Source organism: Fulmarus glacialis, unplaced genomic scaffold (genome assembly GCF_000690835.1).
Source record: "Fulmarus glacialis isolate BGI_N327 unplaced genomic scaffold, ASM69083v1 scaffold12767, whole genome shotgun sequence".
Taxonomy (NCBI): Eukaryota; Metazoa; Chordata; class Aves; order Procellariiformes; family Procellariidae; genus Fulmarus; species Fulmarus glacialis.
In genome coordinates this window covers 58,661-74,834 of record NW_009222739.1, presented here as the reverse complement: position 1 = coordinate 74,834, position 16,174 = coordinate 58,661, and the positions used below count along the sequence as shown (strand labels likewise).

Genomic DNA, 16,174 nt, shown 5'->3' with positions numbered 1-16,174 from the left:
GCATATTCTTCAAGTATTTTCCCTAGAGATCTGTCTTGCTCAACTTTTTTGAAGTAGAAAGAAAAATCTGCGGAGCCTTAGTAGTCTTATCTTCAGTACCCCATTTCCTGCTAGTAGTAGACTAGAATTCAACCTTGATGAGGTACACCATACTGCATCTAGATCAGTGGATTGCTCCTTTGCAAGGTTGTACACTGATCTGCTTAAATTATAATAAATGAGTATCTCGATACCAAGATTGTGTCTTTTTTTTTTTTTTTAAGGAATTTCTTTTTTGATTGGTTTGACTTTTTTGCATAGTGTATATATAAACATTGAAGTACAAACACTGCAGTTTCTTAACAGTTAACTGAATCATTGATTTAAAATTAATTTTCGTCTTGATTTCTGAAGTATGGAGGAGCTCCAGGAGGACCAGCATTCCCTGGACAAGCTCAGGATCCTTTGTATGGTTATTTTGCTGCAGTAGCAGGGCAGGTAAACTTATAAAATGTTATTTATTTCTTGGATTTTTTTTTTTTTTTTCTGGGGAATAATTTCTGCATTAGCTTTTGGCAAGAGGAATGCCTAATATTTGCAGTGAGGAAAACTGTTGTTTCAAGTTTTAAAAAAAAAAAAAAAAACAAACCCAGAATGGTTTTACTTAGCCTATCTGCTATATATAGCTATATAGCTATACCATATAGCTATATACACACAGCAGCTATACAGTTTGAGTAATGCCGTTAGTTTCTATATAGTGTGTGTATGTGTGTGGAAATGCATACATACATATACACGCACATGTTCGCATGTATGCGCTATATTTCCTATATAAGTATATACAGGGACTATATAGTTTCATGAAACATTGTAACTGAATTGTGGCTCAGCTCGGGGTTGGGGAATGTCAGTTTCAGGAGAAAGAAGCCAGAAACAATGGGAAGCACGGGCTGTGGAGATGGCCTGGCTACGAGCAGGAAATGCTAATAAGAAAGAGATCATTACATGGTCGTAATAGACTTAATAGACTCACAGATGGAAAAGCAGTCTTGAGTTGTGCCAATATGTGGGTTTGCTGGTAGGATAGAGTGATTATTCTTTTAGAAGAAAAGGCATTCACAACTTTCGTTTAGGCCTTTCTTTTTTCCTCCCTGTCATTCTGCACTGCATTTTTAATTTCTTTCCTGTAATTTTGTGGCATATATTGTTTTTGTATGATTATGGATGTTATTAGAAATAAGTAGTTCTTGAAATATATTACGAAGTTTAGGAGCAAATAAGTTAGGTTTATTGAGCTGAAGTTCTGTCTTTGTTGGCCGTATGTATAGCTATTTATTGCATGCTTCTAGGGTGTGTGCAAATCTAAACCTCTGCTCCTGGATCTGTTATCCACAGGTAGACATAACCACAACATGAAAGTTTGAATTCAGCAATATTAGCTGATGTTTAAATTCCCAGTTTAAGACTGTAATTTGAGTTATTTTTGTTCTCTATGTTACTCTCTTGAATTAATAATGCATCTTACAGTCTATATATTACTACTTTAACATTGCTTATGAAAATATGTAGGCCGTGTATTGTAGTAAAGGAGAACACTGGAATGACCTATGTGTAGTGAGCAGCCTCTCTGGTAAGGTGGAGCCCAAGCTAAATTCTGCTGAACGTGCTGACAGTTTGCCTGCCAGCTGAGACACCTCTGCATCTAGGTGCCACCTGGGTGTGTGCCAGGAATCAGCTGTGGAGCCAGTAACTGACGCTGGAAAAATGAGTATGCTCCTAGCGTAGAGAAAGGGAGGTAACGGCAAACAGCATGCAGCCCTGTGGAGAAGAGGTGGCAGGAGCTGGACCTCAGCAAAGCATAGACCACCCCCAGGCTTCTGAATTGGGGCATTGTTACTGAAAGCTGGGGAACCAGTGAGCTAATGGGTATGATGAAGTTAGCGCTTAAGAGTGCTTAAGTTAGTATTCTTAAATACTTTTTATTTGTAGAAATCATTCCTTATTGAAATAAACTGGGTAGCTTTTAAAATGTTATCCTTAGAATTGTAAGAGTCAGTTTCAGAGACCAGTGGCTGTGCAGAAGTAAAAACCGTGTAAGGAGACAGTGAAATGGAACAGATACATTATCAGTTGCTGTTACAGCCATCTGTGCAAGTCTGTAAAAAGCCACATCTCACAGTTTTCCATAAGTATTTACTGTAGAATTAGTAAAGCTTTTGGCTATGGTTTGCTGCTTTCTGTGTTGTTTTTATGCCTATATAATATATAATGTTATCTCTGAGCTTTCTTTGAAGTAGTTTACAACAGAGATCTTGTCTTAGATTTGAGGCATTAGTTTTCTTTGTTTACAGAAGAAAGTCAAAAGTATTGTTTCAAATCTTTATTAAATTAATTGAGTCTGTCTTTGTAGGAAGTAATAATTTTCTTTTTTTTAGTCTGTTTGCAAAGCCCCTGTGCCTTGTCTAGTTTAAATGCTTAAGTTCTACTTAAAAACAAAACAAAAAAAACCAAAAAAAAACCCCTGAGCATCTTTTTGGTAATGTTAATGATGTTTACAAATCATGCTTTTCTGTTTTCTTGACTATTTTAAAGTTATATAGATCCTGCCTTTGTTTCAGAAGGCACAAGGGCTTTGAAGAGATTTGCTGCTTAATATGCATGGCTATTTCAGATCTCTCTCTTTTTTTTTTTTTTTTTTTTTTTTTTTTTTTTTTTTTTTTTGATGGGTTTTTTAAATTTCTTTTTTTTTTTTTTTTTTTTTTTTTTTTTAATTTTCCTGTGAATGTGAAGTTTTAAATACATCTGTATGGTTAGACTGATGGAGTAGATTGAAGCAATTTGGGGTTTAGCTACCATTAATTTTACATAGAATCAAAACGTTGTTGATCTTTTTTCAGACCTTGTCAAATACCATTTAACATATTAACTGCTATTTGTCCTATAAATAATGATACTTCATTTCTGAAAGTTACCTGGTTCTGCCATTCCCATTTAGTTACCTGGCTCTGCCATTCCCATGCCATTTAGTAGCATATCTCTCTTCTTAAAAAAAAGAAGAAAAAAAATGCTTACTGGATTTAAAAACATTAGGAAAATGCTGAGGCAAATAAATTTGTTTCAAATATAAAGCAACTCTTTTCCCTATTTAATGCTTTACAAAAGTCACGTCATTTTTAATATCTACAGATACAATGTTCCATCCCTGAATGAGGTTAAATTATACTCAAACTCTCTGTGAACCGAACTTCATGTTGGGTGTGTGAGGAATGTGACCTAGAATTCCAGCTCCACTTTTGACAGCTCATGGTTTTCCATGAATTGGCAGTTGCTTTCTCTATTTGGCCCTGAGCAGGATGCATTGGAAGTGAGTCATTTTCCAAACTGTGCGGATAGGTATCTTTCCTGCGTTTGTTTTGTTTTTTCTTTTAAAGTTCTTTGCTTTCTGCTTTTTTTTGTTCTACTAACAACTTACTATTCCCAAAAAACCAGATTTTTTTAGACTTGTAAGTTTTAAGGCTGTCTTGAGAAGAGGGTATGTATGACCTGGGTTCTAGCTTTCCTACTGTAGCAGTGAGATCATAAACACATAATCTAAAGTGATTACAATACCCACTAAGTTAAAATTAGTACTTTAAGGAAAGCTGTCTTTCTGTTCAAAATTTTGCACCTTGGTTTCTATGCAGCTGGCTCTCAAGTATATGCTACCGATATTTGATGTGGGTTTGTTTTTTTTTTTTAAAAAAGTTAAGTTTAGAGCAAACCTGCCAGTCCTGTTCATTTTTTAGTACATCACTAGATGGGAAAACTAATGCATATTGCAAAAATATCAACTAAAGAAACATCATTACAGATATGGGTTATAAAAGGCAGGTTCTGTCATATAGCAGACAGCTAACCAGTTGTTTTTTGAAGGGTAAACTAATGCCACTTAAAAGGGAGTGGGTACTGGGAATAACCAGCCTGGGAGAGGGAATTAGAACAATAGCTGATACATCTTCTGTTATCGAAAGGATGGACAAATAGATGCTGATGAGCTACAGAGATGTCTCACCCAGTCAGGGATTGCAGGAGCATATAAACGTAAGTTAATGATTTAAATAAGCCAAAAGCATACTAATTCTTATGCCATCTACTAGAAAACACTTGTAGTTGTGCCTTCTGCAGAGGTTTGTTTTTTTTTATTTGCATGGTGGAAGGGCTTTCTTTCCATATGGATTGCTTTGAAATGTAAATTCTCTGTATTCAGTTCTGTGCATATAAAACTTCCCTTCTCAGCCTCCTTAGTTCCCCACTGCTGAGCTGTGGAGTTGGAGAAGTGTTTTGTTTTGTAATGGACAGCCAATTCTTAAAAAGGTGTTTTGCTTTGTTTTTAAATTGAGCTTTGATATTGACCAAAAAATTCTGTGGCAGGACTCCTATTGGGATACCTAGTGTTCAATTTACAAAATTGAGCTTCTGTGAATAAAACTGGCTTCCTCAATGGGGTCTATGGTGAAATATAAATGACCACTTTGTCTGATACCCAAAACCTTTATGGATTGAGATAAGAGCAAATTAATTTTAAATATAACTTGAATTGCCTCCAGATTGTCTGCTGTCAGTTTTTCTAACAAGTAATGATTAAAAGCTCTTATCTGGATCGAAATATGGTATGGCTGTATACAGTGGAAGCAATTATGTAGTATTTTATACATTATAATATATTGTCAGTATATAATAAAAAGCAATTTAAAATGTAACATTTAGACAAACAAAACTGAAAATCGTTCTTTTCATATAACTTATTTTTCCTTTTTCTAATTTAAACAGCTTTCAACTTAGAGACTTGCAGACTCATGATCTCAATGCTGGATGTATCCTTTACTATGAAATGTAAACATTTTTGCATTACGTAAGCAAAGCTGAGAGGGTGCCCAAAATTTAGGAAATGCTTTGTAATGCCCATTCAGCTCTTACTTGATAAGTATTATGATCATTATAATTGGGGAACTACAAAATTCTGTTCTTAATCATTTTACTGCATGAAATTCTAATAAATTAGGCTCTTGGTGACTGATCTTCTTACAACAAGTGGTATCCCTCTAAGCCTAGGGGACATTGAATGCATGAAGAGTCAGGTCTGGCAGCCCAGAATAGAGTTTTGTGCAAATCGCTCGTTGTGCTTTTGAAATTGGACAACATTGTAGATGTCCTTCCTAATGAATTAAGCATTTGTACTACACAGCCTGAATACAATCTAAGTCCCCCTGAATCGTGTTCCTTGAATGAATTGGGTTCAAGGATCTGATGAGATGGTATATGGCATTGAGCAGTAGGACCTATGGGAGACTTAGGTATACTGTGCGAGGTTGGAATCTTTGGAGTTTTTTAGTCAAAACTTAAATTGTCATGTTCAAATGTTTTGCTGTTTAAAAAGAAAAAAACAGAAATGAAACTGGAAGGGCTGTTAGCTCACCTTGAACAAACCGCTTAGAATGCGAGAGAACAGATATTATTCTAACTTAAAGTAGTTTTTCATTTGGCATCTATTTTTATTTCAGATATGTATTTTATTGGTAACAATTACACTGCAACAGGTAAAAGAGAAGTGTGTGAACTGAGTTAAATTCACAAAGAGCAAATAGTTTTATCAGGTTTCGCTGAGAAGAAGTGGGGAGAGCAAGTTCTCTGACCTTTGGTTTTGGTCAGTAGTAGTATCTCTGTGCTGTGGGATGCTGTAGTTAGTTTTCTACCAGAAAAATTAATAAAATATTGTTAATATTGATTTTCAAGAAAGAATTTTTAACTACAGATGATACAAATTTCCATTGATGAGAGGGCTTTTTAAAAATTTTTCAAGTTAAGAAATGTTTTTCTTAGCTTTGGACTCAGAGGGATATGTCTGGCACACTGGGATTTAATGAGTTTAAAGAACTCTGGGCTGTGGTCAATGGCTGGAAGCAACACTTCGTAAGTTTTGACAATGATAGAAGTGGTACAGTGGATCGTCAAGAACTGGAGAAAGCCTTGATTAATATGGGTAAGTTGTGAAATGTTCTTGCTTCTGACACTGATTTACAGCATTTCCCAGTACCAGTTATCATCCTGCAGTAACTGACACATGATATTTCCAATTAAAAATGTGTTGGATTCTGTTAACTTACCTGTCTTTTCAATATAGACTTTTTATTTTCAAATAGGATTTAGACTGAGCCCACAGGCAGTGACTGCAATCACAAGGCGATACAGCACTCGTGGAAAGATTACATTTGATGATTACATTGCCTGCTGTGTGAAACTCAGAGCTCTCACTGGTATGCTGGATTATGGCCTTGTTACTATCATCCCCATAATATATTTTTATTTAACAAAATCTGATTACTCAGTTATCTCAAGTTCAACTGTAACTTTTATGTAACACAAAATGGGTTTCTTTCAATAGAGTTTACAGGCAGAACTGGAACAATTGTAGATTATGATTTTTTAAATCCCCATTGAAAAATGGACTTAAAACTAATGCAGGATTTATTCCAGAGACTAGAAGAGTTATGTTACCAAAATTGGGAAATTGTATTTATCAACAGAATGTAAAGGGTTGTATATGATAAATATGGAGAACGGGCAATTAAGTCTTGGAATGAATTGCAGTGCTCTTCATGAGTTCTCATTCATGTGACTTGGGGCATTTAATGAAAGTACAGTGCATTTTAGAAAAATTGATTAACTGTGTAATTCTTCTTACCTGGTTTCTGTTTTGATTTCTTAATGCATTTTTGCAGAATGTTTTAGAAGAAGGGATACATCTCAGCAGGGTTTTGTGAACTTCCAGTATGATGATGTAAGTGAACTTTAAGGAATAAGTTAAAATTACAGAGTAAAACTAAAGAAAAACTTAAAACTGAAGACAAACAGTAATGATTTGAGTTTGTGCCTGTCTTCCTTACGCTGATGGTGTTACCTGAGAGCACAAAGGTTCTGGGTTTTGTTGAGTATTGTCTCAAAGTTTTCACATATTTTATAGAATTCTCTAAAACGTTGTTGTGCATTTTTGTCTGGACTTCTTACCAGCATGATCCAAGAAGATCTAAGAGGCTTACGTTGCTTGCTAATATCATTTTCTGTGACTTTTTTTTTTTTCTTCATTTGTTTTAAGGCTTGGTAGGCATTTTTCCCAGGAAAGGTTGGGGGAGGTGCAGTGGGGACAGACACAAATCACACTCAGTCAGGTCTTGGCTTCCTGGCTGCATCTGTGCAGGAAAAGGAGAACACTAGATTCAAGTATTCCTGGTTTTTTTTGTTGTTGTTATTATTAAGGAGATGCTTTGTTTTAATTAACTATTAGCCAATTTTCATATTTCGTTTCAAAGCTTTGTTGTTCATGGTCTGAATTTGTTTACAGAAAAGGGTAGTGACAATGAGTATTTTAGGAGAAAAAGTGAAAACTTGGTCTCTACCATACATCTAATAAGTGATTATTCTTTTTTCAGTTCATACAGTGTGTTATGAGCATCTAAATCAGGAAGGAAGCTGTGGATGATCACGATTAACATTCCAGTTTGTGTTTTGCTTTGCCAAATCTTCCAATGATTGTGTATCTCAATATTGGAAATTGCGTATTCTATGAAGATACTGCTTTATACACTTGCATTTTTTTAGTTTTGACAATGACTATAAACTACTCATGTACTGTCATCTTTAACTTTCAACCTGTGACTATTAAAGATGTTTTTTATTTTCATAAACTTGCAATTCACTATGTATAACTCAAATTATGCAGATAGTAAGTTCTTCTCTGTGTGTTTACTTTTTTCCCTGTGATTCACTAAAACCAGTTCCTGGAGTGCAGCTTACCTTTTTCTGTCTTAAACAGTATCGTGTATGACATATGATACATATTCTTTTGTCTTTAACAGCATAAGACAAACTGAAAGAGCTTTTGGAATGATCATTTTACGCTGGTCTGTTAGAACATCAGTAAGTTTAAGTTGCTTATTTTGACAGCTAGCTATTTTCAAGATGAAGTCTGTGACACCATGCACTGAGTGTAAGACTACCTGTTAGAACTTCAGGGATGCGACAAAACATAGCAGAGAACTCTTCTAGCAGTGTGCTCTTGTATAGGGGGCTTTTGTTCCAGTGAGATTCTTGCTCTGTTTGTGTCACTATATAAAACATTTTTAAACATACAAAAACTACACTGTGTCAGTTTATACATTAACTTTCCCTTTAACAATGAACTTCTAAGGTGCGAGACTTCAGATACATGTAAGTTAATGTTTCTATCATCTCGTCTGCTTTAAACCCTAACAAGTAGCCTTTCCTGCCTCTGTAAGCCAAGTAACATACAAGGGCCAAACCCCACTTTGAAAAATTCTTGCCAGATTACTATTTCAGATGATGGCAGTAATTACCAATGCTGTAGAATTTACATGAAAGCAGATATGGAAAGGCAAGACTTTCTTTGCCTGAGATTTTTCAGGGGGAAAAAAAAGGGTTTTGTTTGGTGGGAGGTTTTGGTTGTTTTTTTGTTTTTTTGTTTTTTTTTTTGAGGGGAAGATTGACATTGTATGGGAAGAGGGAGCAGCATAACAGTATGGAGGTAGTTGAAACTTTTTTCCCAATGAAATAAGTTAATGAAACTTTCGTTAATTTTGGTCACTTCTACCTACCACAGAGGAGTGATAGAAGTTCTTTTGTTAACCTTGTGAATGCAAAGAATGCCAGAAGAATGTTAAAAGGAGTGTATTTCTTATATTAGTGGTTTAGAGCACTTTTGAGGAGGAGCCTTTGCACTAAGGAATGCAAGCAAAACTATACATGCCTGTGTGTCTATATAGATACATATGTGTATATGTCACTGGACAAGCAACAGAAATAATCCTCGGAGCAGAAATCTTGCTTGAAGATACTATTTTATACCCTAGCTTGCTAAGAATACTGTAAAGTCTAGGTCTCTAGTTTGTGGGCTATAAATTAAAAGCTGGCTGGTCTCACCTAAAGAAGCAACTAGTACTTACCACTTCAATTTAGAATCCTTTGGATATTGCTTCTAGTTTCATTTCAGAAGCTAGTTCTCTTTCTGCCCTCAGAAATGAATTTTAAAGGCACAGGCATGATTATACTTCCACATTCTGATAATTGTACACTGTCGTGTTGCACATAAAATTGGGAAACAGACATGGAATGCTACAGAAAGCATTTCTAACATGACCAAAGTCCATAAAGATTTGTCTGACTGAAGTAGCCAACATTAGTTCTGGTGTAGTTCAAAAATTTGACAGCTGACAAAGTTAGTAAACTGAGTATGAAGCAAAGGCTGTTCTTCCTGTAGGGTTTTGATTAGACCATTTTGCATAAACACAATATTCATCCTTACACTGTTAATTTTACCCCAAAAAGCATGAGACATCTTTACCAAAATGCTCATTACCCACACAACATTTGTCTCATGCTTCTGCTTAATCATGTTTCTGATCTTATACTGGATTTGGCTGGGATGGAATGAATGTTTTCTTTATAGCAGCCTGTAGGGTGCTGTGGTTTAGATTTGTGACTAGAACAGCATTGGTAACACACCAGTGGTTTAGCTGTTGCTGAGCAGTGCTTGCACAGCAGCAGGGTCGTCTCTGTTTCTCACTCTGTGACCCCAGTGAGTAGGCTGAGGGTGGGCAAGAGGCTGGGGGGGGACGCAGGGGGGACGCTGACCCGAATGGACCAAAGAGATATTCCATGCCACATCACATCGTGCTCAGCAACAAACCTTGGGCAGGGGTGGGTCAGTCTCTCCGAAGTAGCTGTTGCTTGGGGACTGGCTGGGCATGGGTCTGCTGGTGGGAGATGGTGAGTGACTGCCTTTGCATGGCTTTTTTTCCCCCACTTTTTTTCCTTCACTTATTAAGCTGTTTTACCTTGATCTGCAATTTTTTTTTTTGCTTTTGCTCTTCCAATTCTCCACCCACCACAGGCCTGAAACTACTAATGAAAGAAAATATCAGGCAATAATGAATACAATGTTCTTGTAGATAAGTGTAACTTACTAAATGATCTGAGACCCCCCAGAAGTTCCACACTCCTATACAGATATGAAGTTATGCAATAAATCAGGAGAATTATTGATGAAATAATATGTGGGAGTAAAATTGCACCTACAAATAAAAGCTTGGCTTGAAAAACGTGTTCAGCTTATTTTGCATACTTGGGGTTTTTTTGGAGAGGAGGGTTACTTGTTTTTTTAATGAGAGGCATAACAGGTGTCTGGAGCAAGGAAAGAAGAGGACCAATAACAAACATGCTATGTCTTTCTCAGTTTATTTCCCCAGGCTGAATTACTGTTTTGGCACCAGCCAGCTGCTGGGCAGTGAAATGCTGCAAGAACAACAGCATGAAACAGTAGGGTTTTCTTCAGGGATCTTCTAGGAAACACAAAACAGAAAACTGGAAAAGAAATTGCTCCAAAATCAGGAACAAATTCTAGCTTACCCAAGAAATAATTGCTTTTTCTTCTCCATAAGCATTTCAAAAAATCCGTGGTATTCACAGGGACTGATAGGATAAATCATCTTTCATGTTTAGACATAAACTAAGATAATAAATACGGTTGCTAAGGAGTGGCTACAGAATTTGCTGTCATCTAGCTAAAAAAAAGCCACCTGAAGCCTATGTGAAAATTGCTTCCCCATTAAGAGTAGATTCAGTGGGCAATTTGAATATGCAAGTTATCTGCTTTAGAGAAAGTTATCTATAATTGGGAATTCAGTGTTTCTCTTTCCCAAAAAGCATCCGGGGAAGGACGCTTATGTGATACTAAGTGGGTGATTGCTCTTGACCTTTATGCAAACATTTGGGCATAGTTTAGACTGTAGATAATTTTTCTAGGTTGCCCTCAGACATGCAAACCTAAGGAACAGTAATTTTAGATTGCCTTGAGAACAGTAGGACCCTAAGACAAAGACTGGGATGCTCACAGGATCATTTTCAACCCCGGAATTTGAAAAGTAACATCTGTATTCTGTTAAAAATAGCATCTGTATTCTATTACTAGCCATTAGCCTTTTTTTTCCCCATGCATGCAGCATCTTTTCTTTCTAGAGACCTATAAAACAGGAAATGCTAAATATACGGACTTAGGAGGACAAAATACAACAGCCTTTGTCATTGAAAGTCACTTTACTGATGTTACAATATGTTAGTAACATTGAAAACCACAGGCATTTGTATTAAATACTCTCATAGAAGTGGATACTGTGATGCTGTTATTAAAAGTGAGCAGGAATTTAGAACCTCAAATTACAATGATTAGATTTTATAAAAAGCAACATTTTGTTTAGCTACATGAAACCCAGATTCATTCACTTCAACAGCCCAATGCCTGTAATGTTTATGACAAAAATATCACACTCAAAGCTGGAAGTTGTAAATTGCAATGCTTCATTTTGGTGTTTGTCAAAATCTTATGTTTTCTATTACATCTATTATATGATCTTTAAAGGATTTTAACTAGCAAAGACAACAATATGGTGTAGATCGGTTGTTTTTGCTAATACTAGCCCAGCCCCAGTGGTGAAACTTGATTCTCCTTGCCTTTCTAAATGCTTTACCAATAAGGGCTAGTATGAGTGAAAAAATAGACAGCTTTTTTTTACAGCAATGCCCAAGATAAACATTAGCACAAAATGGAGCTGGCAGAGCCAATTGGTATATACCACCCCAAAAGCTTTACTGAAAGAACTGGTCATACTGTAAATAGTGTTTTCTCCAGCAGATTAAAAATTATGTAATGCTTTGCTATTCTGAAAAAAATATTTTGCATTTATGCAACAATAAAAATAAGTACTGTATTCTATATAAAACACTACCTATTGTAATATATCTTTACCCTTAAGAAAAGAAAAATCAGGTTATATATTCACAGTTTGATTATGTTCTAGACTGTATTTCCAAGCATAAAATATGCAGAGACTCTACACAGGCAGTGAGCAGGAGTCCTTGTACCAATTATCAAAATAAATCAATATTTACTGTTATACAGAGCCTTACAATATTGCATGATTAGCTGCTAGCACCACTATACTTACAAGGTCAGTCAGGCCTATATACAGAATTTCTAACGTGGTTGTAAAAATAGACTCTCCATGCTAAAGTTAGAATATATAAGGTCTTAAGGCCCCATGTTAAGATTTTCTTTTAACCAAAACTTTATTTTTTTATTCAGAGGAATACAGAAACAGAAAAAAATTAGCTTGTTGCTTTGACATTTTATGCTGTAGTAATTAAAAATAGTGTAAGACACCTATATGTCTCCCTTAGAGATGTGTTTCTTTTTAACTGCTCTGCGCTTACTTTCCCCAATCTTCCCCATCTCATTCTGAGTTATATTGCAATTACGGCCTGTCTACGTAGCAGAAGTTTTTAAACAATTTAAAGCTGGCTTAGCTAAAGTGATTTTGAAACTGGTGTAGATTGGATTTTAGAGAACTAAAACCACTAAACCTGGCTAGGGGAGCCAATTTTGAAGTCAGGTACAAAGTTTCTCAAGTGTGAGCAAACAACCACATTTCTGTGTTCTGAACTTATTTTTACTGCTTGTTTTGATTACTTGGCTGAGATAACATATTGATGTTGACTGTTGGAGAGCTTTGCTAAACAGTTGCAGAGAACTTGTGGAATAACACGATACCACCTGCTGGGTGTATGAGCTACTGTTTCCAAAGCTTTAGTTTACATCAGCATCCCTACTTGAGGCACCAGAAATGTTTTTCATAAGCTGACTTGGAAAATATTCAGGTCAAAGGAGTTTTTTAGTGTAGATGATAGGAGGTATTACTTATTGAAATCACACTTAAGAGTCCTATCTGTGTTGCAACTATGTCTACACACTCAGTTTCACTGTTTCCTTCTTTCCGGCTCTATTAGGATAATAGTTATGTGCACACAGGAACGTTACTCCACCATGCAGTTATGGGATGACAAGCTGTACGTATGTGTGCAGTTCACTTATATTTGTCTTCAGGAAATCTGATCAAAGCCAAATCCCATATTGCTGATGTCTCATATGGTTTGGAAACCATGCAAATTGTGGGTCATCAGCTCAGCAGTCTGATGGATAATCCATTCTGGACAAAAAACTGGCTTCAGGAGAGACCAGAATGCTCAAGCTCTTTAAAAATCAGGTAAATAACCTCACACTGTGATTGATAACAGTGGCCCAAACAATCTGCTAATGATACTTAAGTAACAGATACTTAAGTAACTTAGAGAAAGACATGGATGATCTTCAGACTCAGAGCAAGAGAAATAGGACACAGCACAACGTTCAGGTTCACAGACTCCGTGATTAAAGAGGCTTAGCCTTCAACAATGCTAGAGGGTGAGAAAGGATGGCTGAGCCAAAAATGGTTTTACCAGTGCAAACTGCACATGAGACACGAGGCTCCATCACCTACACTGTAGCAAGAGCAAAAGATGTTTTAACAGCACTGGAAAAACCTTATCCAGGACATTGTGTGGAAAGGCAACTTCGCAGCTTTTCGACCTTAGTCAACCAACACAAGAGGCTGTGGTAGGTGTAATTATCATTCATGGAGATGCTTTTCAGCAGGGGCGGGAAGGAGATGGAAGAGAAGAGAACAGGAGCTCGCTGAGTTTTACACTGGAGTTTGGCAAGTTTGCTTACAACAGCTAGGTATGGGATTCGATGACAGAGCAAGTCTTAAGAGCTAACCTGTTATCCCATAGGATTACAGTGTCTCATCATTGTTTCATGTTACATCCTATCCTATTCATTACGCAATGAAATAACTGCAAATTCTGTCAGAATTTGTAGTATATGCATGCCTGTAATAGTGTATGTACCTGTTCTTAGCCCTGGTTTTGAAAACAGCTATCACATTGGTGTTGACAAGACCACTCAGTTCATTTAAAACCAGCAACAGGGATTCAGGTAAGAGGACTTCAGTACACTAGCTATTGACACAATTTCAGGCTATAACCCACAGGTCCATTTGTTCATTAGCACAATCAAAATTATCTAATGAGTACATCAGCTTAGCAGGTTCAACAGCTCATAAATGAGGAACAAAACTCTTAAGTCATCTGGAAATAGCTATCTTCAAAGTCAAGTCACACTTCAAATCATGTAACTGGCAAGTAGTGACTTAGGTTCACAACTTATGCAGAGATAGGCTGTATAAAATGAACAACCTCTTTAAAACTACTTATTTAAATATAACAAAATTATATGTAAATTATCAATTAATCAAAACCATTTCTGGTAAACTGCCTGAGTATATTCACCAAAAGTCTATAGTATGGATTACTGAAGTTCTTATGTCAACAAATTCAGAATTAGCAGGTAAATTTTTACTTGTTAAACTGTGGAATCATTGTGCAGCAGTATTATGTGGATATGATCTCTATTTTCCAGTCTCCATCAGTTAGTCATATTAATTTTATTTTAAATTATACAAGATTCTTCTCCCACATGTTGAAATACATAACCCTCATTCTGCAGGTCCTATGCTCATATGGACAATTACTTGTAATGTATTGAGAAGAGCTGATGACTTCTCCACTTCAACAGGCATCTACAGCATAGCTGGCAATAACTAGTTCATTTATTAAAATAAAATTGAAAACAAAATAAAAGCATGAGTCTCAATGAGTCAAAATGACTGAGCTATCCTATTGACAATACAAGTACTCTATTTTAGACTGGATGAGGTATTATGTGGCAATTTATATTGCTATTGCCAGTGTAACTAACTACAGCGGATAAAAATATTTGCAATCTTCAAGGTTATTAATCTGGCAGCTTTCCAACACACTGCATTTTAGAAGTAGGAAACCACAGAATGTAAGCAAACAACTTCTCTCTTGGACCTCCACTGGCTTTGGAAGCTCACACAGCCCTATTAGTTCAGGTTTTGTGCAATGACAAGGTCTCCAAGTTATCAAACTGATGCAAAATTCTCTGCAGAAGAATTTTGCAAAAACCCAAGTCCTGTGATGTTCTCACTCTAGATCCTCAAAGTGAAAGTCAATATTTATTTAACTTAAACTTAGTGCTCATAACTAGACTTCCAGTCACTACCTACCTCCAAATGTGAAAGTGACTGTTAAAGTTACACTACACACATAACTGTATCATCATATGCCACAAATGAGTTATACCAAAACAAGAGAGAAGTTGAAAGTACATACTACGTTGAAAATACAGTCAGAAGAGCCATTTGTTTGCAAAACAAGAAGCTATGAGCATTACACAAAGAGCCAGTATGTTATATCCAGTTCAGTCTGCCAAATCTTGCTGCTTCTTGATAAGGCAAAATGGAAAAGGAAGAGTAAACAGTGGTAAACATAAAATACACATAGAAATCTAACAGGATTATTCAAAATTACATGCCAGTTTGTATCCAAACAAAATACCATAAAAGGCACATGATGAACGGTCCAGTTACTAAAGACAAGATACTAACATGTGAGGGAAAAACAGCTTCCAGGTGACAGAGTAACACAGAGGTTATCGGGTTACCATAACGTCCTAATGCAGGTGAACTCCTTGAGGCTCCTGCTCAAAGTCCAGTGAAATCAATAAAAAACATATTGATTTCAAGTGATTATGGCTCAGGCCCTAATTTCATGAGCTTTACGCTACCAACTATCTTTAATCCAGTTACCTACACTCAAAGTAAATTTTTGCAAAAAATATTCTTCAGTGCTGACGGATATTTACTCTTCACAAAAGTGCAGAATCTTTTCCTAAAGCAATTACAAGTGATTAGCTCCTTCCAGATGGTCTGTCTGCATCAACTTGTACTCACTCATATTTGTCTTTCTCCAAAATACTTACCAGAACCTGTCGACTGTGAAGAAAAATCATTTGAACTCCATCGCCAATATTTTGTCATAATCCAACACAGAGCCTAATCATAAAATATAGTGTTTCTAAAAATCTTACATACTTTACAGTTGCTGACATCTTTAAACATCTCTTAATTTAATCTTACATATATTTGACTTTATCGAGAGACTTAAAAGTTAAAAAAATATATTAAAAGGCTGCAAGTGTTGGGTTCACTTATTAAAGGGAATACAGGAAAGAGGTAGAAGATTCGGAAACACCATAGGTGTTCCCATCACAATAATATCTAATTGATCACACGGCTGTTGGGCAAGGTATTCAACTGCACCACACAGAATTGGGTGTTTTATTCTG

General features: G+C 36.1%; 1 protein-coding gene across 1 annotated transcript; it reads left to right on the top strand.

Moving 5' to 3' along the window:
* Positions 1-393: 393 nt before the first annotated feature.
* Positions 394-7,776, top strand: SRI (sorcin; the record flags this gene model as incomplete). The annotated part of the gene is made up of 7 exons (XM_009581567.1): positions 394-477; positions 3,993-4,062; positions 4,792-4,835; positions 5,854-6,001; positions 6,162-6,275; positions 6,741-6,799; positions 7,449-7,776. Coding segments are annotated over 7 exons (546 nt in total), but the record flags the coding sequence as incomplete, so codon positions are not given.
* Between the last annotated feature and the right edge of the window lie 8,398 nt (positions 7,777-16,174).